The following is a 21,058-nucleotide window of genomic DNA, read 5'->3' on the forward strand; positions in this document are numbered from 1 at the left end:
ATGATGGAAACACAGTTTGGTATGTGCCATTTTTACATCCAAGTTCCTGCTCTGCTAAAATAAACATGTGTTTTTTCTCTTCAAGGTTTATACACGTTCTTGAACTACTCTTTAGTGCACTTGGCTTGTTTTGCCCTTCTGTAAAAATAAGTTTGCACTACACTTCTCAAATCTATCTATCTGTCCATCGATTCATTTTCTTCCGCTTTATCCGGGGTCGGGTCGTGGAGGCAGCAGTCTCAGCAGAGATGCCCAGACTTCTGGGGGGACCCCGAGGTGACACCAGGCCAGCTCGGAGACATAGTTCCTCCAGCGTGTCCTGGGCCTTCCACGAGGCCTCTTCCCACTAGCCTGGCAAACGCCAGACTAAAATCACAAGTGAAATTGTTGTGCAGTTCGAAATGATTCGAGCGCACACAGCAGCATGGCGTTAGCCAGGTTGTCTTCCCACTAGGACATGCCTGGAACACCTCCCGCGGGAGGGTGATCCCTCTGTAATTGGAACACACCCTCCGATCCCCCTTCTTAAAGAGAGGGACCACCACCTCGGTCTGCCAATCCAGGGGCACTGTCCCCGACCGCCACGCGATGTTGCAGAGACGTGTCAGCCAAGACAGTCCTACAACATCCAGAGACTTAAGGTACTCAGGACGAATCTCATCCACCCCCGGAGCCACCGAGGAGCTTTCTCACCACCTCGGTGACTTCAGCCCCGGTGATGGGTGAGCCCACCTCCGAGTCCCCAGCCTCTGCTTCCTCATTGGAAGATGTGACGACGGGATTGAGGAGGTCCTCGAAGTACTCCTTCCACCGACCGACGACATCCCCAGTCGAGGTCAGCAGCCCCCCACCCGCACTGTACACAGTGTTGGTGAAGCACTGCTTCCCCCTCCTGAGGCGCCGGATGGTTTGCCAGAATCTCTTCGAGGCCGACCGATAGTCTTCCTCCATGGCTTCCCCGAACTCCTCCCAGACCCGAGTTTTTGCCTCTGCGACCGCACGAGCCGCAGCACGCTTGGCCTGCCGGTACCTCTCAGCTGCCTCCGGAGTCCCACAAGCCAACAAGGCCAGGTAGGACTCCTTCTTCAGCTTGACGGCATCCCTTACTTCCGGGCGCCACCACCGGGTTCGGGGATTGCCGCCGCGACAGGCACCAGAGACCTTACGGCCACAACTACGAGCAGCCGCATCGACAATGGAGGAGGAGAACAGAGTCCACTCTGACTCCATGTCCCCGCCTCCCCCGGAATCTGGGTGAAGCTCTTCCGGAGGTGGGAGTTGAAGACCCCACTGACAGAGGGATCCGCCAGACGTTCCCAGCAGACCCTCACAACACGCTTGGGCCTGCCAGGTCTGACCGGCTTCCTCCCCTGCCAGCGGATCCAGCTCACCACCAGGTGGTGATCAGTAGCCCCTCTCTTTCTCCTCCTTACCACAATGCTGCAGAGACTCGGACTTGGCCCCCAGCGTTCCTGCTCTGACCACAGTCTATGGCTCTGACGCACCACAAAAGCACATGTTGCCTGTCAACATGTGCTATTAATAGAAATAATTATTTCTATTAATAGAAATTTGTATTAATATTAATTTTAATATTAATTTTTATTAATAGAAATAATTTTTGAATCTTTTCAGTATTTTCAGGCCGGATGGGCCATTCAATGTGACTTGGCTATTCAATGTCGTTTCAAAGCAAGTTGTCACAGAGTTTATTCTCATGATGCCTGATGTCATACTAATATAATGTCCTATTTGATATAATAACATCATTGGACAGTATTTGCATGTGTTTTGAATGGGAAACGCAGACTAAGCTTGACGCACATGTGGACAAATAGGATTGATTCAATGTTCTTGTCTGCGTGCGTTTGGCGCGCTTGACCATGCGTGCGTCACGCACAGCTCGTGGCCGGTGTGTCTGAGGGTCAGTAATAGGTCTATGTCAAAACGCTCCAAGAGGCAGTGCGTTTATGCAGAACAGAGAAGGCGGCCCGTGTCTGGGGTCAGCTCTGGCTAAGGGATGTTTTGATTTTGCCTACAGTAGTGCAGTTTGGAAGTGCGCTGGTTCCGTGCGTCTCGGCTCGTGACGTGAGCTCGTGCAGCCCTGCACGTGTCCTACAGCAGACTATAGCCGATGCCCGGGTCAGATGTGTGGGACCTGCAGGTCCTGTAGTCCTCGCTGTGATGTTGCGTAGGCGGAGGGTCACCGCAGCAGCAGCAGCTCCTCAGCACCACCGCACACCCTCCTCCTCGGTCTGCTCTCCCCCAGGCAGCCCCTCGGCCCCTCCGCCTGTGTCTGTGTGTGTCCGCCTGAGCACGGATCACTCTGGGCGGCGAGAGGAGCGGACTTTACGCAGTGCCAACGATGAAGTGTGACATTTATGTTCTTCAGCTGCTGGTGTTTGTGCTTCCTCATGTGCAAACAGGTAAGCCATGACTCGCTTTCCACAACACTCACCCACGAGCTGTTTTGTATTGGTATATCTGTGCTACTTCGGAAAGAAAGGGCTTAGATTCAGTCTGAGGTGTCACAAAACTCACTGGCTTCTCATTCCTCATTGTTCACCACCTGTGCAGTCATCTCAACCATTTTAATTGTATTTTGTAAAGAACAGCTTCAGCTATTTTCATTGACAAAAGGGGGAGCTATGCTCATATGTGTGAGGAAATTCAAACTTTAAACAGTGGGGAACACAACACTGACCGCTTTCAAAATGTCACGTGAGTATAAAGGCCTCTGTTGTCGGTTTTAGCCATTGTATCTGGCAACCCAAAGCTGAGCACAATAACAGTGGGTGGATACAAACCAAGTTGGCCAATGAAGAGGCAATACCCAAGGCCAGGCATGAAAACAAATGTGGGTCTGTGTGTCATGTGAAGCCGCTGTGACAGTGACGGATGGTCAGCAGGTGCTGGACACACGGATGGACCGAGCCCAGTCCTGACAGATTCAGTCAAGCCATGATCCATCCTTAGCCGTAAACATGAAGGTTTTGAAGAGAAAACCCTCTTCAGTACAGGGTCCAGAGTCCATGTCAGACGCAGTAAGAAGATGCCCTGCCTGCTGTAAGAACAGCAGTGTTTCCTAACCAGGGGGATTATCCGTCCAAAAGTGGAGACAATATTCAAAGACATGAGCGTGATGTGGCTCAGTAGAAGAATGTGTCAGGTTTGTGAATCACTGTCACATAATGATCCTGTAGGGTTGTATTGGCACCTGCTCCGACCGAAATAGAATTCTAGAACATGAATGCAACCTACTGGCAGTGACCTCGACATGGGGGGTACTTAAGCAAAAGTACAGGTACTACTACTTGTCAAGTATGACTCAGTTTTTCCACACTGAGATATGTTTTTACCTGAGCTTAGACGAGTTGATGCGTACCTGTCTGGGCTTTGTGCGTGTGCTCAGCAAAAAGACTAAAGATGTTGTTAGCATTTGGCCTCTCCAAGTATATTCCTGTGGCTCCAAACAGGGTGAAGTTAGAAGTGACCAAGCTCTTCCACGGGCACAAAGACCAGACAGGCAAGGTAAGCTCAGGTAAGAACATGTCCCAGTATGGAAAAACGGGGGCTTGTTCCTTTTAAAGGTGCATTATGCAACTTTTTATGCGGGAAAAAAAGTTGATATTTGTGCATATTTCACCTTGTAGTGACCCAGCGCCGCATGAGTGGTCAGCATGGTGCCATTACTTTCCATCATAGTGGTCTCTAGGACGCTCCAGGGTCAATATTTCAGAAGGTTTTCACTGCTGACCAGAAAGCCTATTAAACAAGTCATCCTGGAGCATTGTAGAGACCACTGTGATGGAAAGTAAAGGCGCCATACTGACCACTAGTGCAGCCACTGGGTCACTACAAGGCCAATTACGCAAAAATATAAACTTTTTTTTGCATTAAAAGTTGCATAGTGCACCTTTAAGGATTCTAAGTGAACAGTCCATTTAAATAGCTGTTATGAAAAACGCCTTTGCAGATTTAAAACACTTATAAATACACAAAACACATGGACAAATGTGCTTTTTTTACTTTCTTTGGAGCCTTTTTAGAACCATGTAGTGGGTTTGAAAGTATTATATTTATCTTTGAAATGTAATTTGTGCTCAACACAAATGACTGCTCAAGTCAAGTACAGCTCTTGACAAACTCTACTTCAGAATTGTACTTTGTTACTGGCCTCTGTATCAGGAGAAAGACTCAGTCCTGGCAAAAACTGAAAACAGTAAGACTCAAAAGTCCACAGCTTTTCTCCAGTCAGTTTCTAAACACTTCCACGTCGTATACACTGCACATGGTTTGCCAAATGGGCAGCGTTGATGTCTATTGGCTGTGACTGTCTCCCCAGAGCCCCCCGCCGAGTGTGCTCCCGGGGGCCACTCCCTGCTGCAGGAGCCCTACCGCAGCGCCACCTTCAGGTCCAGCTGGCTGCAGCAGTCGTCTCTGCACCAGCCGCTCTGTGACCACTCGCTCGCTCCGGGCTGGTACCAGTTTCAGCTGTTCAACAAGCCGGCCCGCATGCCCACCCGCTGCGTCCAGGTACAGCAGCGGAGGGCGGAGGGGGGAGGGCGGAGGGCGGAGGGGGGAGGGCGGAGGGCGGAGAGAGGAGGGCGGAGGGCGGAGGGCTGAGGGCGGAGGGCGGAGGGCGGAGGGCGGAGAGAGGAGGGTGGAGAGCGGAGAGAGGAGAGCGGAGGGCGAAGGGCGGAGAGTGGAGAGCGGAGGGCGGAGGGCGGAGAGAGGAGAGCGGAGAGCGGAGAGCGGAGAGCGGAGGGCGGAGGGCGGAGGGCGGAGGGCGGAGGGCGGAGAGAGGAGGGTGGAGAGCGGAGAGAGGAGAGCGGAGGGCGAAGGGCGGAGAGTGGAGAGCGGAGGGCGGAGGGCGGAGAGAGGAGGGGGGAGGGCGGAGGGCGGAGGGCGGAGGGCGGAGAGAGGAGGGTGGAGAGCGGAGAGAGGAGAGCGGAGGGCGAAGGGCGGAGAGTGGAGGGCGGAGAGAGGAGAGCGGAGAGCGGAGGGCGGAGGGCGGAGGGCGGAGGGCGGAGGGCGGAGGGCGGAGGGCGGAAGGCGGAGAGAGGAGAGCGGAGAGCGGAGGGCGGAAGGCGGAGAGAGGAGAGCGGAGAGCGGAGAGCGGAGGGCGGAGGGCGGAGAGAGGAGGGCGGAGAGAGGAGGGCGGAGAGTGGAGAGCGGAGGGCGGAGAGAGGAGGGCGGAGAGAGGAGGGCGGAGAGAGGAGGGCGGAGGGGGGAGGGCGGAGAGCGGAGGGCGGAGGGCGGAGAGCGGAGGGCGGAGAGAGGAGGGCGGAGGGCGGAGGGCGGAGGGCGGAGAGTGGAGGGCGGAGAGCGGAGAGAGGAGGGCGGAGGGCGGAGAGCGGAGGGCGGAGGGCGGAGGGCGGAGGGCGGAGAGCGGAGGCCGGAGGGCGGAGGGCGGAGGGCGGAGGGCGGAGGGCGGAGGGCGGAGGGCGGAGAGCGGAGGGCGGAGGGCAAAGACTGCCGTGGATCTGAAGGAGACACTTTGATCCACTTTTATTCTATGGGAGACAGAGATATGCCCTGCACAGTAAACTTGATCACTCAGGATCTGTTCTTTTAAAAGAGCCATTCAATCATATTGACTTTTTAGTTGCTCCTACAGACTCCAAACTTTCCAGACCTGGACTAAAAAATATTTAGAAGATTTATCAAGTTTGAATTAAAAAAATAAAGACAAAAATTTTATTTTTTCCACTAAAAACATCTTATTCAATCCCATTTTAAAAACAAGACGTCTAAAATGTCCCCTCTGAAAACGTCTTTGTGACTAATATGTCAATGAATTAAAACCATATATTTAAACCTGGCTCCATTATTCAGATTTTGTTCCTGACAATATTGGAAATGGCTGTTTGTATTTGCTCTGACACATTTTAAAGAACAGCTCATTTCAAAACCAACACCCAGTTTGACGTGTCAAAGAGCTGGGTCACAAACGTCTCATCACTACTTCCTGCTCAGTGTAGTGTCTGCATGTGTGCAGGTGAACCACTGTGGCACCCAGGCCCCCGTGTGGCTGTCCCTGGGCGATGGCGAGACCCTGCCCGGGCTGTGGGAGGTCCGGCAGCTCACGGCGTGCGCCGCGTGGCAGCCCCACCCCAGCACCTCCACAGACTGCTGCATGTTCCGCCTCCCGGTCTCTGTCCGGAACTGTGGAGACTTCTACGTCTATCTGCTGCAGCCCACACAGGGCTGCATGGCCTACTGCGCTCAGGGTGGGTCTGCACTCGCTCAAACAGGAGAAGGAAAGGGCATTGACCATCTCAGACGGCCTCCAGAAGCTCCTGATGAAAGTGTGAACTTTGTGCAGCCGAGGCTACTTTGACTGCACAGTCCAGTCAGTGCCAAGCTGCAGGTGCTGAGCACACAGGCCAGGGGCCAATCAGAGGAGGGGGCTCAGTGGGCAGGGCCCCACACGCAGACTCTAGCAATAAATAAATGAATTTAAAAAATGTAATTGAATAAATAAATCAAATGCTGTCCCATTCAGAGCAGAACAGTTTGTTTAACATACATTCATTTCAGTCTTGGTGAGGAGTAAAAGCGTTAAATCTAATACAGTTATTCAAAAGCAAAAGGCCAGGCATAAAGGCACAGTTTATTGTTATTAAATATAAAGATCACATGATATTTAATGACTATAAACGAATACCCCTGGCTCTCGCGAATGGTCGATGCCTTTGTGGCTCTTCACAGGATCAAGGTTGAATATTGGTCTCTGACGAGTTAGCCCCCCCTGGGCGAGAACACAAGCTCTACAGGCAGCGGGCCAGGTCCTTGTGCCTGACACATGTGCCCTACACCGAGGGTACTGACAATCGTTTATTAAATGGTTAATCAAACATATCATAACCGAGAAACAATATTTTATGAGCAAAAAATATGAACAAATTCATATATTTTACTGCAAAGTGTCCTTTAAATGTATGATTGAATTCAAGATACACATTTTAATCATGAATAATTCCTCCCACCCCTGGTCGAGAAACACTGGTCCCTGGCACTTGTTTGTGTTTCACTTTACTCTGTGTGGTTAGATGGGGCAGGTTTGGTGAGAATATAAGTGTTAGAACCTCCAGAGCTTTAGCGACTGGATGCAGCACTACCGATGATTGTGGACAGGTGCTGGGGGAGAGTCCACACTGGTTTAAGTCACAGGATCTTGAAACCCATTCTGTTTTCAGTGTCTGAAGGGATACTTGTCCTGGGATACTTGTCCTGAGAACCAAAAAAAGCAAACATGAACAAGTTTTCCTTCATGTCAAATGTTTGATTGTGATTCTACTTCTGTGCTGGTGACAGAGACGTCGGACAGAGCGCCCCCTTGCAGCCTCGATGGTGAGGACAGCGGTGGGACATGTGAGGGTGAGCTGCTGTTGTGTTTTAATGGGGGGGGGGGGGGGGGGGGGTTTGGTGGTGGGTACACCCCCCGTGTACCCACCGGACCCGGTCGCCCTACTATCAATACTCCCAATACTCCCAATACTCCCAATACTACCAATACTACCAATACTACCAATACTACCAATACTACCAATACTCCCAATACTCCCAATACTCCCAATACTACCAATACTCCCAATACGGGACAGTTTGTCCAAGCCAAAGCAATATAAACTGAGATGTTTTCCAGCATTTGCCTTTTTCTGATTAAAAATATCATGAAAATCCCCATAATATTGAGATAGTTATCTTATCAATAACAGTTGTCTCTATGCGACCAGGCCTCAGCTGTGCCAGTAACTTCCCTTTTCGACCCGTCGGTATATTTTATGTGCAGTGCATGAACATGATTGTGTGTTGCGTTTCCTGCCAGCAAAGCGGCCTCCCGTCCCGTCCTCGGTGGCGATCGTCCCGGAGGCCAGGGGGAACACGGTTTACCTGAAGTGCAGCTTCGAGGGCCGCTCCGACAGCTCGGTGGGCTTCAGCGTGGCCTGGACCCGCCTCTCGGCCCTGGGAGAGAGGGAGGAGCTCAGGCGGGAGACCACCCTCCACACGTGGGCCCACATCGAGCTGGACGGGTTCAACCTGCGCCTCGGGGACAAGGTCAGGTCCCGACCCAATCTAAAGTGCATTGCAGACTCTTTTTGAAGTATCTTCTCAGTGACTACATACTCAACACTGAAATTTAGCAGGAAAAAAAATCTTTGATCAGTGGCCCAAACCTTTTGTCTCCGAGGGCCAAAATGAAAATGTGCCTGTGGGCTGCGTGCCGTCAAGGATCGAAACGCGCGGGCGTCCCGCTGTAAAAAAGGACTTTTACTTACTTACTTCGGAGTGTCTCGGATTTTTGCCCAGCTCACATGTTGCTAAGGGCTTTTATCTGCATTTTATTTCGATTATAATGGGATTAAAAACATTTATGTCTATAATACAATAATGATGAATAAAATAGTGACGAATAAATCACGGTGGTGCAGTGGTTAGAGGGTCCTGGGTTTGATCCCCGGGTGGACCGTCCTTCGTATGTGGAGTTTGCATGTTGTCTTTGTGGCACTAAAAACATGTACAATAGGCCAGAATGAATGATACTGTATGTGTGCTTGTATGAATGGGGGGTAGTCAGAGAGACTGCATTTCCTTTAGACACCGAATTTTTATCAAATTATCCATTTTTATCAAATTATTTGTTTGATTGTTATTCGCTAAAAGGCAAAGGTGTCCTCAGTCCTTATCATGAGCGTCTGAGTTCTACATAGGAGAAGAGTTCAGCACAGTGAGCAAAGACAAAGAAAGATACACGTGCAGATGAAAAAGTCAATAAATATGCTCAAAGGGAGTAGACAGAAGCTTTAACTTGTTAGCGCCTTTTGTACATGAGCAGTGCATACATTCATTTACTATAATCAAGAAGATATGACTAGTTATTTTGTCTTATTCCACTGCCTATAAATCAGCAACTAGTCACCGATCTATTCATTTGATCATTTGTTCCTTATCGCGAAACTACTATTATAATACCAGAATAATGTAATACTGTTATATTATACATGTGAATTCATATTTTGATGTGTTGTATTTATGATCATTTTTGACCTTATGCTTAAGATGCCGTAATATTATCAACAAGAACATACATCCTACAACATACAACACTAGCCATTGACCCATCCAAGCGTTCACAAAATGGTGAACGTGTGTTTTCCTTCAGATTTACTGCTCCAGCTCCAGTTTCTTGCTGGACTCCCCTGACGTCCGCAGCCCCTCCGTGGAGAGTCAGGAGTTCTTTGCTGGGATCACAGTAAGCTGCACTCATTGCTTTGTGTCTGATCTTTTCATGTTGTGTGACTCCTGGAGGCACTTGGCCACGTTGCTGTGTGCAGGTCAGACCAGAGGTGAGCAGTGTGCCCGAGGATGGCCGGTCATACCAGTTAGTGTTCGAGAGCACTGTTCCAGTTCTGTGTCTGAACCCAGAGGAATGCTCTCTCAGCCTGGAGGTCACTGCAGACAGTCAAGGTAGGGCTGCTCGATTATTGAAAAAATAATTATCACGATTATTTTTGTCATAATTGAAATCACGATTATTCAAACGATTATTTGTTGCCTTTAAAAAAATTCATCAAAAATAGTGACAAAAATCCAGCAGAAAAAAGACAAAAATCCATCAAAAAAATGACAAAAATCCAGCAAAAAAGTGACAAAAATCCATCAAAAAAGACAAAAATCCAGCAGAAAAAAGACAAAAATCCATCAAAAAAGACAAAAATCCATCAAAAAAGACAAAAATCCAGCAGAAAAAAGACAAAAATCCATCAAAAAAGACAAAAATCCATCAAAAAAATGACAAAAATCCAGCAAAAAAGTGACAAAAATCCAGCAAAAAATGACAAAAATCCAGCAAAAAAAGACAAAAATCCTGCAGAAAAGTGACAAATATCCAAAAATTAAAAATTAAAAAAAAAAAAGTGAAAAAAAAATTGAAAAAAAAAAAAACATTTGAAGAAAAAAAAAAAATAATAATGAAAAAAAAAATTAATTATCGATTTTTGGAGATTATGCTATTTTTGTAGTCGTTTACTGTTGTAATCGAAATCGTAATCGAATTTCGATTAATTGCACAGCCCTAAGTCAAGGTACAGTCACCGCCGACTGCTGTGGCACTCGTCGACGCCATTATAGACCAGTGGACTGGGCGTGTGTTAGTCTGTCTGTCTCTCTTTAGCGGCTCATAGCGGCTGAAAAGAACGACATTAGAACAACATCACAAGGCTCTGAACATCCCCCAACATAAACCCACTGCATTTGACTTTGCATCAGTCCTTTCATAATCCCTACTACACATATTACAACACATTCAGTTCTGTTACTGCCCCTAAAGGCAAAACATTTCAAGTAGATGATATCTTTACAGAAACAGGAGAACATTCCAATGTCAGTGCTGACCGCTCAGCAACCCCCTGTTTGACCATCCATCCATCCATGCATTTTCTTCCGCTTCATCCGATGGTCAGACTTCCCGATCCACGCACACCTCCTCCAGCTGTTCTGGGGGGACCCCGAGGCCACAGCTCAGACGTATAGTTCCTCCAGCGTGTCCTGGATCTTCCACCAGGCCTCCTCCCAGTCGGAAACCCACAATCACCCTGGGATGACAAGCTGCGAGCCAAATACAATTTAGACTTGTGAAAAATATTGTCTTTTCCTAAAAAAACTGTTGTTGAATAAGTATTGAGTAAGCCAAAATAGCTGGAATTATGATCAAAACAACCTGATAACATTTAAACAGTCTCAACCAGAGCTGTAAATATGCCAGATTTAGCTGAGAGCGAATGGAAATGAGCTCTGAGCTAAATCCGACATATTTACAGCTCTGGTTGTCTGTTCATTGATATGCATTGTGCCATTTAAATAAATGGAGAAATGAAATGAATGCAATGATTCTATACTTTTCCTGTACATAAATATTTAAAAACAAATTCTGGGAAAGGCTCGTGACCCACTGAACACAGTGTTGGAGCTGGGTCGTCCTGAGACTGCCTTCGTTAACTGCATTTACTCCAAAGTTAGTTCAGTCCGTGTTCACACACACTCGCACCAAACGTCGCAGCATCAGCCACGTTACAATGATCAGATGTTATTCCCATGACAACGAGCATGGACCCGACACCCACGCACATGCACTTCTCTGAAAAAGGAAAGATGTTTCTCAATCAAAGGAGTCGCTCTGTGGAACAGCCTTGATTGTAAAATTCAAACTTCATCCAGTCCAAGTCCATTTATGTGTTTAAGAAGTATGTTAATTATCAATGTTACAGAAATATGACACTGCAGATTTTGTATTTTGTGTTTTGATGAGCACGGCTGCATGAGACAGCTTAAATGAACTGGAACTGTGAATGATTTTGTGTTGATAGGAGGCAGACGTTATACGTTTTTACTTCTTTCTGCTCCTTCATTCATGTTAAATGCTGTTGTTGCATTTATAAAGGAAACACAATTATAAAGGTGATCCATTGATGATTTTGCCTCGTCAGAGCAGTAAGCCAAACGTCCTCTCAGGCAGCGCTTATTCATAAAAAATAAGTTCTTTCTTGGTGCAGAAAAGAGTTGTGACAGTGCGAGTAGTTCAGCCTGAGGTCTTTGCTGAAGTGTGGTCTGTGATGTCGTTGCAGATGCAGAGTGGTTGGGCGCAGACGTGTCTCTCTCGTCCTGTGTGGTGGACCTGAGCTCCGGCCTGTGCTCTGACGGGATCTGTAGCCGTGCTGTCCTTCACCTCAGCCCAATCACTGACTTCATCACCGACGGAAACAGGACCACAAACATCTCCGTCAAACCCATCGTCACAGACAAGTTCCTGTGGAGCGGATACTCTCCAGAAGCAGCTCAGGTGAAGGAAGGAGTGAGGGGTGGGCTGTATGTATGGGGAAGTGAGATAAGAGTAATGCTTAAAATAATGTAATTAAGTCAAAAGTTGAATCCTGATATTTCCAAAGAATAAGATCTTAAAAAAGAGCGATCTTGCTGAGATAGTTCTGTTGTTGGGAAAGAAAACTGCAGCCTTTGCGGTTTTACTAATGTGACTCTTAAACTTGCGACACTGCTGCAGTGTTTTACAGTAAACTAGTGGCTTCTGTTTCAGATCACAGTGACAGATGTCCCAGCGGCCTACTGCTACACCTTCACTGACCCCCACACCATCACCTTTGATGAAAGGTAACCATGTACCATGAGCAGTAGAGATTTATAAGCCACGAGCGAGGGATATTTTGAATTTGTTTGAGCCTTGTGTTTTGTTTAATCTCTGTTTGTTTAGTGTATTTGTGCATATTTAGCCCTTTTCCTTCTCAAACTCCAAGCTGAAACTGCTGCTCAACTATAGAGCCTCTGCATGGTTTTGTTTCTTTTCCTGATCATTTCAGTGCACAAATGTCCCAGCTACAGAACATTCCCCAGTTCAGGGGTTGTGTATGCTTTATAAGTACGGCTGAATTACTTCTACTCATATTCGCTATACTATAAGTCATTTTGAGATAATCCTAAAATTATGTTCAGAATATTAAACAAATATTGACAAAGGCTTTATTTATAATTTTTATACAAAGTTAGGTGGTTGAAGATGTAAATCATCTTTTCCCAGTCTTAAAGGAACAGGCCACTGTTTTTCCATACTTAGATATGTTCTTACCTGAGCTTAGACGAGTTGATACGTACCTGTGTGGTCTTTGTGCGTGCCCTCAGTCACGCAAAACAACCAAAGATGTTTTTAGCATTTGGCCTCTCCCAGTGTATTCCTGTAGCTCCAAACGGGAGTAAAGTTAGAGGCAACCAAGCTCTTTAATGGGCAAAGACAAGACAGGTATGTATCAACTTCTACCGTCTAAGCTCAGGTAAGAACCTATGTTAGCATGGCCTGCTCCGTTAAGCTTTGTCCATCCATCCATTTTCTTCCTCTTTATCCGGGGCCGGGTCGCGGGGGCAGCAGTTTCAGCAGAGACGCCCAGACTTCCCGATCCACACACACCTCCTCCAGCTGTTCTGACCCCGAGGCCACACCTCCTCCAGCTGTTCTGACCCCGAGGCCACACCTCCTCCAGCTGTTCTGACCCCGAGGCCACACCAGGCCAGCTCGGAGACATAGTCCCAACACCGTGTCCTGGGTCTTCCACGAGGCCTTGTCCCACTAGGACATGCCTGGAACACCTCCCACGGGAGGCGACCAGGAGGCATCCGGAACAGATGCCCGAGCCACCTCAGCTGCTCCTTTCCACGTGAAGGAGCAGCGACTCTACTCCGAGCTCCTCCCGGGTAACTGAGCTCCTCACCCCCAGCCACCCTGCGAAGGAAACTCATTTCGGCCGCTTGTATTCACGATCTCGTCCTTTCGGTCATGACCCAAATCTCATGACCATAGGTGATGGTGGGAACGTAGATCGATCGGTAAATCGAGAGCTTTGCCCCGACTCAGCTCCCTCTTCACCACGACAGACCGATACAGCGACCGCATCACTGCTGACGCCGCACCGATCCGTCTGTCCATCTCACGCTCCATCTGAGAACAAGACCCTGACATACCTGAACTCCTCCACTTGAGGCAAGAACTCTCCACCGACTTGGACCTTAAGCTTTGTATGTCATATTATTTCTTTCAGGTCTTATGAAAACTACCAGATCGGCACGTTTGTCCTGTACAGGAGCACGCTGTGGCCAGTGGAGGTGCACGTGCGGCAGTGGGAGTGCGGCAGCGTGGAGCACGTGGCTTCCTGCGTGTGCGGCTTTGTGGTCAGGGACGGGGCCGACGTCGTCGCCTTCGACATGTGTGATGGAGAACTAGGCGAAACCAAGCCCCAGCTGTCCATCAGAAGCAGGGAGCTGAACAAGAGCCGCATCCGCATCACAGAGTCCTACCAGGGACGTAAACTCACTGTGAGTAAAGAGTTACTGCATCACAGAGTCCTACCAGGGACGTAAATTCACTGTGAGTATAGAGTTACTGCATCACAGAGTCCTACCAGGGACGTAAACTCACTGTGAGTATAGAGTTACTGCATCACAGAGTCCTACCAGGGACGTAAACTCACTGTGAGTATAGAGTTACTGCATCACAGAGTCCTACCAGGGACGTAAACTCACTGTGAGTAAAGAGTTACTGCATCACAGAGTCCTACCAGGGACGTAAACTCACTGTGAGTAAAGAGTTACTGCATCACAGAGTCCTACCAAGGACGTAAACTCACCGTGAGTATAGAGTTACTGCATCACAGAGTCCTACCAGGGACGTAAACTCACTGTGAGTAAAGAGTTACTGCATCACAGAGTCCTACCAGGGACGTAAACTCACTGTGAGTAAAGAGTTACTGCATCACAGAGTCCTACCAGGGACGTAAACTCACTGTGAGTATAGAGTTACTGCATCACAGAGTCCTACCAGGGACGTAAACTCACCGTGAGTATAGAGTTACTGCATCACAGAGTCCTACCAGGGACGTAAACTCACCGTGAGTATAGAGTTACTGCATCACAGAGTCCTACCAGGGACGTAAACTCACTGTGAGTAAAGAGTTACTGCATCACAGAGTCCTACCAGGGACGTAAACTCACTGTGAGTATAGAGTTATTGCATCACAGAGTCCTACCAAGGACGTAAACTCACCGTGAGTATAGAGTTACTGCATCACAGAGTCCTACCAGGGACGTAAACTCACTGTGAGTAAAGAGTTACTGCATCACAGAGTCCTACCAGGGACGTAAACTCACTGTGAGTAAAGAGTTACTGCATCACAGAGTCCTACCAGGGACGTAAATTCACTGTGAGTATAGAGTTACTGCATCACAGAGTCCTACCAGGGACGTAAACTCACCGTGAGTGTAGAGTTACTGCATCACAGAGTCCTACCAGGGACGTAAACTCACCGTGAGTATAGAGTTACTGCATCACAGAGTCCTACCAGGGACGTAAACTCACCGTGAGTATAGAGTTACTGCATCACAGAGTCCTACCAGGGACGTAAACTCACTGTGAGTAAAGAGTTACTGCATCACAGAGTCCTACCAGGGACGTAAACTCACTGTGAGTATAGAGTTATTGCATCACAGAGTCCTACCAGGGACGTAAACTCACCGTGAGTATAGAGTTACTGCATCACAGAGTCCTACCAGGGACGTAAACTCACTGTGAGTAAAGAGTTACTGCATCACAGAGTCCTACCAGGGACGTAAACTCACTGTGAGTATAGAGTTATTGCATCACAGAGTCCTACCAAGGACGTAAACTCACCGTGAGTATAGAGTTACTGCATCACAGAGTCCTACCAGGGACGTAAACTCACTGTGAGTAAAGAGTTACTGCATCACAGAGTCCTACCAGGGACGTAAACTCACTGTGAGTAAAGAGTTACTGCATCACAGAGTCCTACCAGGGACGTAAATTCACTGTGAGTATAGAGTTACTGCATCACAGAGTCCTACCAGGGACGTAAACTCACCGTGAGTGTAGAGTTACTGCATCACAGAGTCCTACCAGGGACGTAAACTCACCGTGAGTATAGAGTTACTGCATCACAGAGTCCTACCAGGGACGTAAACTCACCGTGAGTATAGAGTTACTGCATCACAGAGTCCTACCAGGGACGTAAACTCACTGTGAGTAAAGAGTTACTGCATCACAGAGTCCTACCAGGGACGTAAACTCACTGTGAGTAAAGAGTTACTGCATCACAGAGTCCTACCAGGGACGTAAATTCACTGTGAGTATAGAGTTACTGCATCACAGAGTCCTACCAGGGACGTAAACTCACTGTGAGTATAGAGTTACTGCATCACAGAGTCCTACCAGGGACGTAAACTCACTGTGAGTATAGAGTTACTGCATCACAGAGTCCTACCAGGGACGTAAACTCACTGTGAGTAAAGAGTTACTGCATCACAGAGTCCTACCAGGGACGTAAACTCACTGTGAGTATAGAGTTACTGCATCACAGAGTCCTACCAGGGACGTAAACTCACTGTGAGTAAAGAGTTACTGCATCACAGAGTCCTACCAGGGACGTAAACTCACTGTGAGTAAAGAGTTACTGCATCACAGAGTCCTACCAGGGACGTAAACTCACTGTGAGTATAGAGTTATTGCATCACAGAGTCCTACCAAGGACGTAAACTCACCGTGAGTATAGAGTTACTGCATCACAGAGTCCTACCAGGGACGTAAACTCACTGTGAGTATAGAGTTACTGCATCACAGAGTCCTACCAGGGACGTAAACTCACTGTGAGTATAGAGTTACTGCATCACAGAGTCCTACCAGGGACGTAAACTCACTGTGAGTAAAGAGTTACTGCATCACAGAGTCCTACCAGGGACGTAAACTCACTGTGAGTATAGAGTTACTGCATCACAGAGTCCTACCAGGGACGTAAACTCACTGTGAGTATAGAGTTACTGCATCACAGAGTCCTACCAGGGACGTAAACTCACTGTGAGTAAAGAGTTACTGCTTTAATCTGAACTGTACTGTATGTACAATAGGGCTGTGGCAATATATATCGACTTTGCAATATATCACCATGATAATGTATGTTACGATATTGATACTTTTTATTCTGATACTTTTGATGACATCATGCATATTAATGAGGCTGCAGTGTCCGACTGCGTTCAGTCAATAGAGGCCAATAACATTCAAGAGTTCAGTCAGAACAGCAGAGGGCAGCACTACCTTGGACCAAACACTGCCACACAAATAATCAACTTTTAATTAGAGTTTTTATAATTCTAAATAAGATTATACCATGGTCTGGGTGAATACTGGATTCTGATTGGCTGGTGCATTATTTTGGTATAACCACACACGTAGTCCGGTAGTTAAATCACTGGGATGTCACTCCGCTGTGGCGTCGCCATAGCAACGCATGACACAGCTGAACCAGATAAAGGCGTAATTAGTGACTGACAGGAACGTGTGAGATGGATTTTGCGTTTGCTAAATGTTTGTAGAGGAGAGTGAGCAGCTAGGTTAGCTACTGTTAATAACATAGGAGCTTTACATTTCTATTGGAAACAGTTAAGGCTATTCATCATTTTCAGGCGTACATAAAATGATCCTGCATTGAAGCATATTTGTCTGGATTAGTAAAGTCAAACATAAAAGTTTGAGTTGGGGGGGCCCAGGTGTGAGCGACTCCACCGCAGCTGTTTCCATAAACAGTTGAGCTGGTTGAGCTAGCTAGCTAGCTTCAGGTTAAACCTTGTAAAAGGTAAATAACTCCTGCCCACGAGTGCCGCATATCGGTGTTTACTTCCAGGGAAAAGTGTTTCCGGGTTAGTCCTGTTGTGTTGTGATTCTGTGCTGATGTTGTGTCGTTGAGCCTGACTGAGATCCTCGTAATAGCTGCGGAGAATGACTCGCTCTGAGACCAGCCTTCAGTGACCGGCTAATAACCCACACAAAATAGTCCCGTAGTCTGGCAGATTTAGTGACTTTAGTCAATGAAAAACACATTTATTATAAATGTTACGTTTGTGGGACCCTGGTATAAGCGGATTAAACAACGAGGAGCCGCATTAGACGTTATAATGCAGGAGGCGGAGTAACACCAGTAACACCACTCTAATGCACGGCTCCTCGTTGTTTAATCCTTACTTATTTTATGGTTGATTCATTTCTTTTGGAAACAGGACTATGGCTTCAATGACCCATTTTCAGTGATAAGTCAGGGATCATTTATTCACTTATTTATTAAAGAAAAAGGAGTATTGCACATGAAAACAAATGCCAAGGCTGAATAACATGTATGTTGCAGCTTATTTTTGTGCAGTATATCGGTTATCGCAGTATCGGCGTATCGTAGGGTTATCATTACCGTGAGAGCCATGTATCACGTATCGTATTGTATCGTGTGATACCCAGAATTCCCCACCCCTAATGTACAGTATGTGCTTAACTGAGCACTTTGTCTCCAGTTCCACCTTACCCAAATCTAAAAGATGATTGACTGGAGAGCAACAGTCTAATGCCTCATTTGAAGGAAAACTAACTGTGACTTTTTAGTCGTGTTTTGTCACATTTTGAAACGTGTGTTTTTGCCTCTGCTTATGTCGCCTTTTTGACGCTCTTTTGTCACTTTTTTGTCGTGTTTTCGTGGCGCTTTTGTCACTTTTGTGTTGCGTTTGTGCCACCCCAGCCCTGAGCTTCCTCTGGTGTCCTCAGATGACCCTCTCGGCCGGAGCGTTTGTCCGGGCCGACGTGTCGTCCTGGGGCATGAGTCTCACCGTGAGGGCGTCGGGCGCAGACAGGGGCCGCACCCAGGGCCTGTGCGGGACGTACGACGGACAGACGGACAACGACTTCCACTCAGCCGACAGTGCGGAGGTCCCAGACGTGGACAGCTTCATCTCTGCCTGGAGGTCAGTGAGGGCCGCTCTGAACCATGTCACAACTGTGTCATTCAGGTGTGTTTGCATTTGTAAGACCTGATCATCACACTGTTGAGCCAATATTGTAACAACAATTAACTAGCTAATAGGTTGCTCGTTATTACATTAATGACCTGACTTTTATTTGTCAGTGTCTGTATACCTGCAGGTGCGTCTTGGCAGCAATTCATGTCTGACAAAGGGCTTTGTTGGAACATCATTTGCATTTGTGCCTACATTATGAAAACTATACGTCAGGGATAATGTATAGAACGCTGCTCATTATCGGGAAAATATGTAACAACAGGGCGAAGCGGAGGGGTCTTGTTTGGCCATGAAGGTGCTTATTTTCCCGATAATGACCAGCGTTCTATACATTATCCCGCTGATTATTCGGCCATTTGCCAACTGAACACACACAACATAAACTTCGTACACTTTTATGAAGGTCGAAAGGTTTATTTAATGACTTCCGCGACAAATAGTTCCCAAAAGTTTGCACGTTGCTCGGCAACGTTTTGCTAGGCTAGAAGCAGCAAGGCTAGCAGCTAGCCTAGCTACTTAGCTGAAGGCGCAGTTGGAGGAATGGTGGTGAATCTCTGGGTAAGTTTAAAGTCAGACTCACGTTAACTTCACGAGCGATTCCCCGACTTCTCTCTCAGTGACGGGACAGATAGTGTCGCTGCTACGTACGTGCGGAGTGATATGAAAGCACGAACTCCGTTACCATTGGCAGCGGAGTTACTTTTCTCAGAGGTCCTTTATCAGAAAATAATGACCGGGAGAACGTTGGGAAATCCCATTCAAATCAACGGAGCTTCTACTTACGTTGTGAAGAGCCGTATAATAATCAAATATAAAAAACGTATCCAGTTTAGTGGAAAATTGATTTTAAAAAAGAAAAGAAAATCCTGACCTGCACAGGGGCGCTTGTGTTTCACAGCAAGAAGGTCCCGGGTTCGCTTCCCACCTGGACAGGGCCTGTCTCTGTGGAGTTTATGTTCTCCGGGAGGGACTGTTGGCGCAGACAGGACATTTCAAAAGAGTAACATAGGAATATTGTGAGCTGCGCCCGTCTCCGCTGTGCCAGTGTTCAAAGAGACAATCGTAACTACGATCAAAGTTTTGTCGTGGCAGTTTCAGGCTTCAGAAGGCGTGTGTTCTGTCCTGTTGCTTTGACTGGCTGTGGTGCAGCAGCATGCGCTCATGTGTTCACGGGACACTGACAGAGATCCTCTCTGCAGCGAGAGGATGGCTCACTCTGCCACTAGTGTTCCTGCTTGATGTTGGTCGTAGCTCGTCTTTGGTTGTACTGCGGTTCTAATTTAAATCTTTGTCCCTGTCTCACTGTACGACCTAAGACCTACGATTTTCAGCTACGGCCATCAGACTTAAACTAAGAGGGCTGCCAAAAACAACACTGAAGTAGCCAGTTTTTCACCAGGCTCAAAAAGTGTGTAAAAGTATGTTCTCTCAGTTGGTAACATATTCCAGAAAGCTGAGTGAACCGCTTTGCCCAGCTTCTCGGTAAACACTGGTATTGTTTTTGCAAATCTCATATACAGCCTTCTTGATTACAGTGACTAATAGATGTTTCTCGATTGCTTTCACAGACTTCCTCCGGGCAGCAGCCTCTTTGACTCCGTGCCATCACCTCCTCTGAGCTCCACAAGTCCAACCAACTTCTGCAACTGCCAAACCAAACCTCCTCCGACATCCGCCCGAGCTAAATCATCTTCAACAAACCCCGACGGCTCCTGCTCTCATCGGGGCAACGTCCTGGTCTCCAACCTCATCCCGGTCCTGGACGTGACCGCGGAGTACATGACCCATCAGCAGAAACTGCTCCGATACGCGCCTCAGCGCCAAAGTCTGGAAGGTTATTTCTTTCCTGAGGACCACGAACCTTCCGTCGGCCAATCCAGCTCGCCGCCGTCATGGCCGACGCACTCCGGCCTGAGCGAGCAGCGGGCGGCGGAGCGGTGTCGGGACGCGGTGGCCAGCTCCAGCGTGGCTCTGGGCTGCGGGCGGCTGCTCCCGAAGGCCACGGTGGAGCGGGCCGTGGCCATGTGCGTGTCCGACCTGCAGCTGAAGGACGAGGAGGAGGCGTGGCTCCACGGCACGCTCCCCCTGCTGGAGAACGAGTGCGAGCGCAGGCTGGCGGAGCAGAGGAGGACGGGGGAGTTCACGGAGGCGCTGGCCGTGCTCAGGCAGGTCCTTTCACCGCGGCGTTTACAGCAGTCGTGTCCGAATGTCCAGCCTCGTCCCTGACCCACATTCAGTCTAAAGGCTGACACTGTAGTGCACTGGTGCTTTTGGTCATTCAGACTTTCTCCTCACATAGAGGTGGAAAAACGCTAGAGAAGTGGAGACCATTTACTATAAGTTTGTTCAAATCTGGTATTTCTGTATTTCTGTGATAAAGACCGAAAGGCCGAATTCAAGACACTGTGGAATATTTATGGATAAATATCAGTTCAATACGTTTAATTTACCTCTTTTATTTACCCCCCGCGTTTTTTTCAGTTTGGCTTTACCCACAATTAAAAGCTTCTCGACTGGAGAGCTTGGCCAGTGTAATGCCTCAATTTGAAAGCTAAGACCTGCAAAACTTTTCGTCTCTTTTTATAGCTTTATTTGTCGTATTTTTTGTCGCTTTTTTATCAGGTTCCTCGTGGCTTTTTTGTGGCTC

At 47.9% G+C, this 21,058-nt stretch overlaps 1 protein-coding gene across 1 annotated transcript in view; it reads left to right on the plus strand.

The window, feature by feature from the left end:
• The first annotated feature begins 2,191 nt into the window (after positions 1-2,191).
• vwde (von Willebrand factor D and EGF domains) overlaps positions 2,192-21,058 on the plus strand; it is a 37,577-nt gene continuing 18,710 nt past the window's right edge. Inside the window, exons 1-12 of the mRNA XM_079562279.1 lie at positions 2,192-2,426; positions 4,346-4,536; positions 6,002-6,233; positions 7,321-7,383; positions 7,835-8,064; positions 9,170-9,259; positions 9,342-9,474; positions 11,631-11,845; positions 12,098-12,171; positions 13,608-13,881; positions 18,161-18,357; positions 19,980-20,576. Coding sequence (XP_079418405.1) covers positions 2,366-2,426; positions 4,346-4,536; positions 6,002-6,233; positions 7,321-7,383; positions 7,835-8,064; positions 9,170-9,259; positions 9,342-9,474; positions 11,631-11,845; positions 12,098-12,171; positions 13,608-13,881; positions 18,161-18,357; positions 19,980-20,576 — 2,357 coding nt within the window. The 5' untranslated portion in view covers positions 2,192-2,365. The remainder of the gene's footprint in view (positions 2,427-4,345; positions 4,537-6,001; positions 6,234-7,320; positions 7,384-7,834; positions 8,065-9,169; positions 9,260-9,341; positions 9,475-11,630; positions 11,846-12,097; positions 12,172-13,607; positions 13,882-18,160; positions 18,358-19,979; positions 20,577-21,058) is intronic.

This window comes from Gobius niger, assembly GCF_951799975.1.
Source record: "Gobius niger genome assembly, chromosome: 8".
In the NCBI taxonomy this organism is placed as follows: Eukaryota; Metazoa; Chordata; class Actinopteri; order Gobiiformes; family Gobiidae; genus Gobius; species Gobius niger.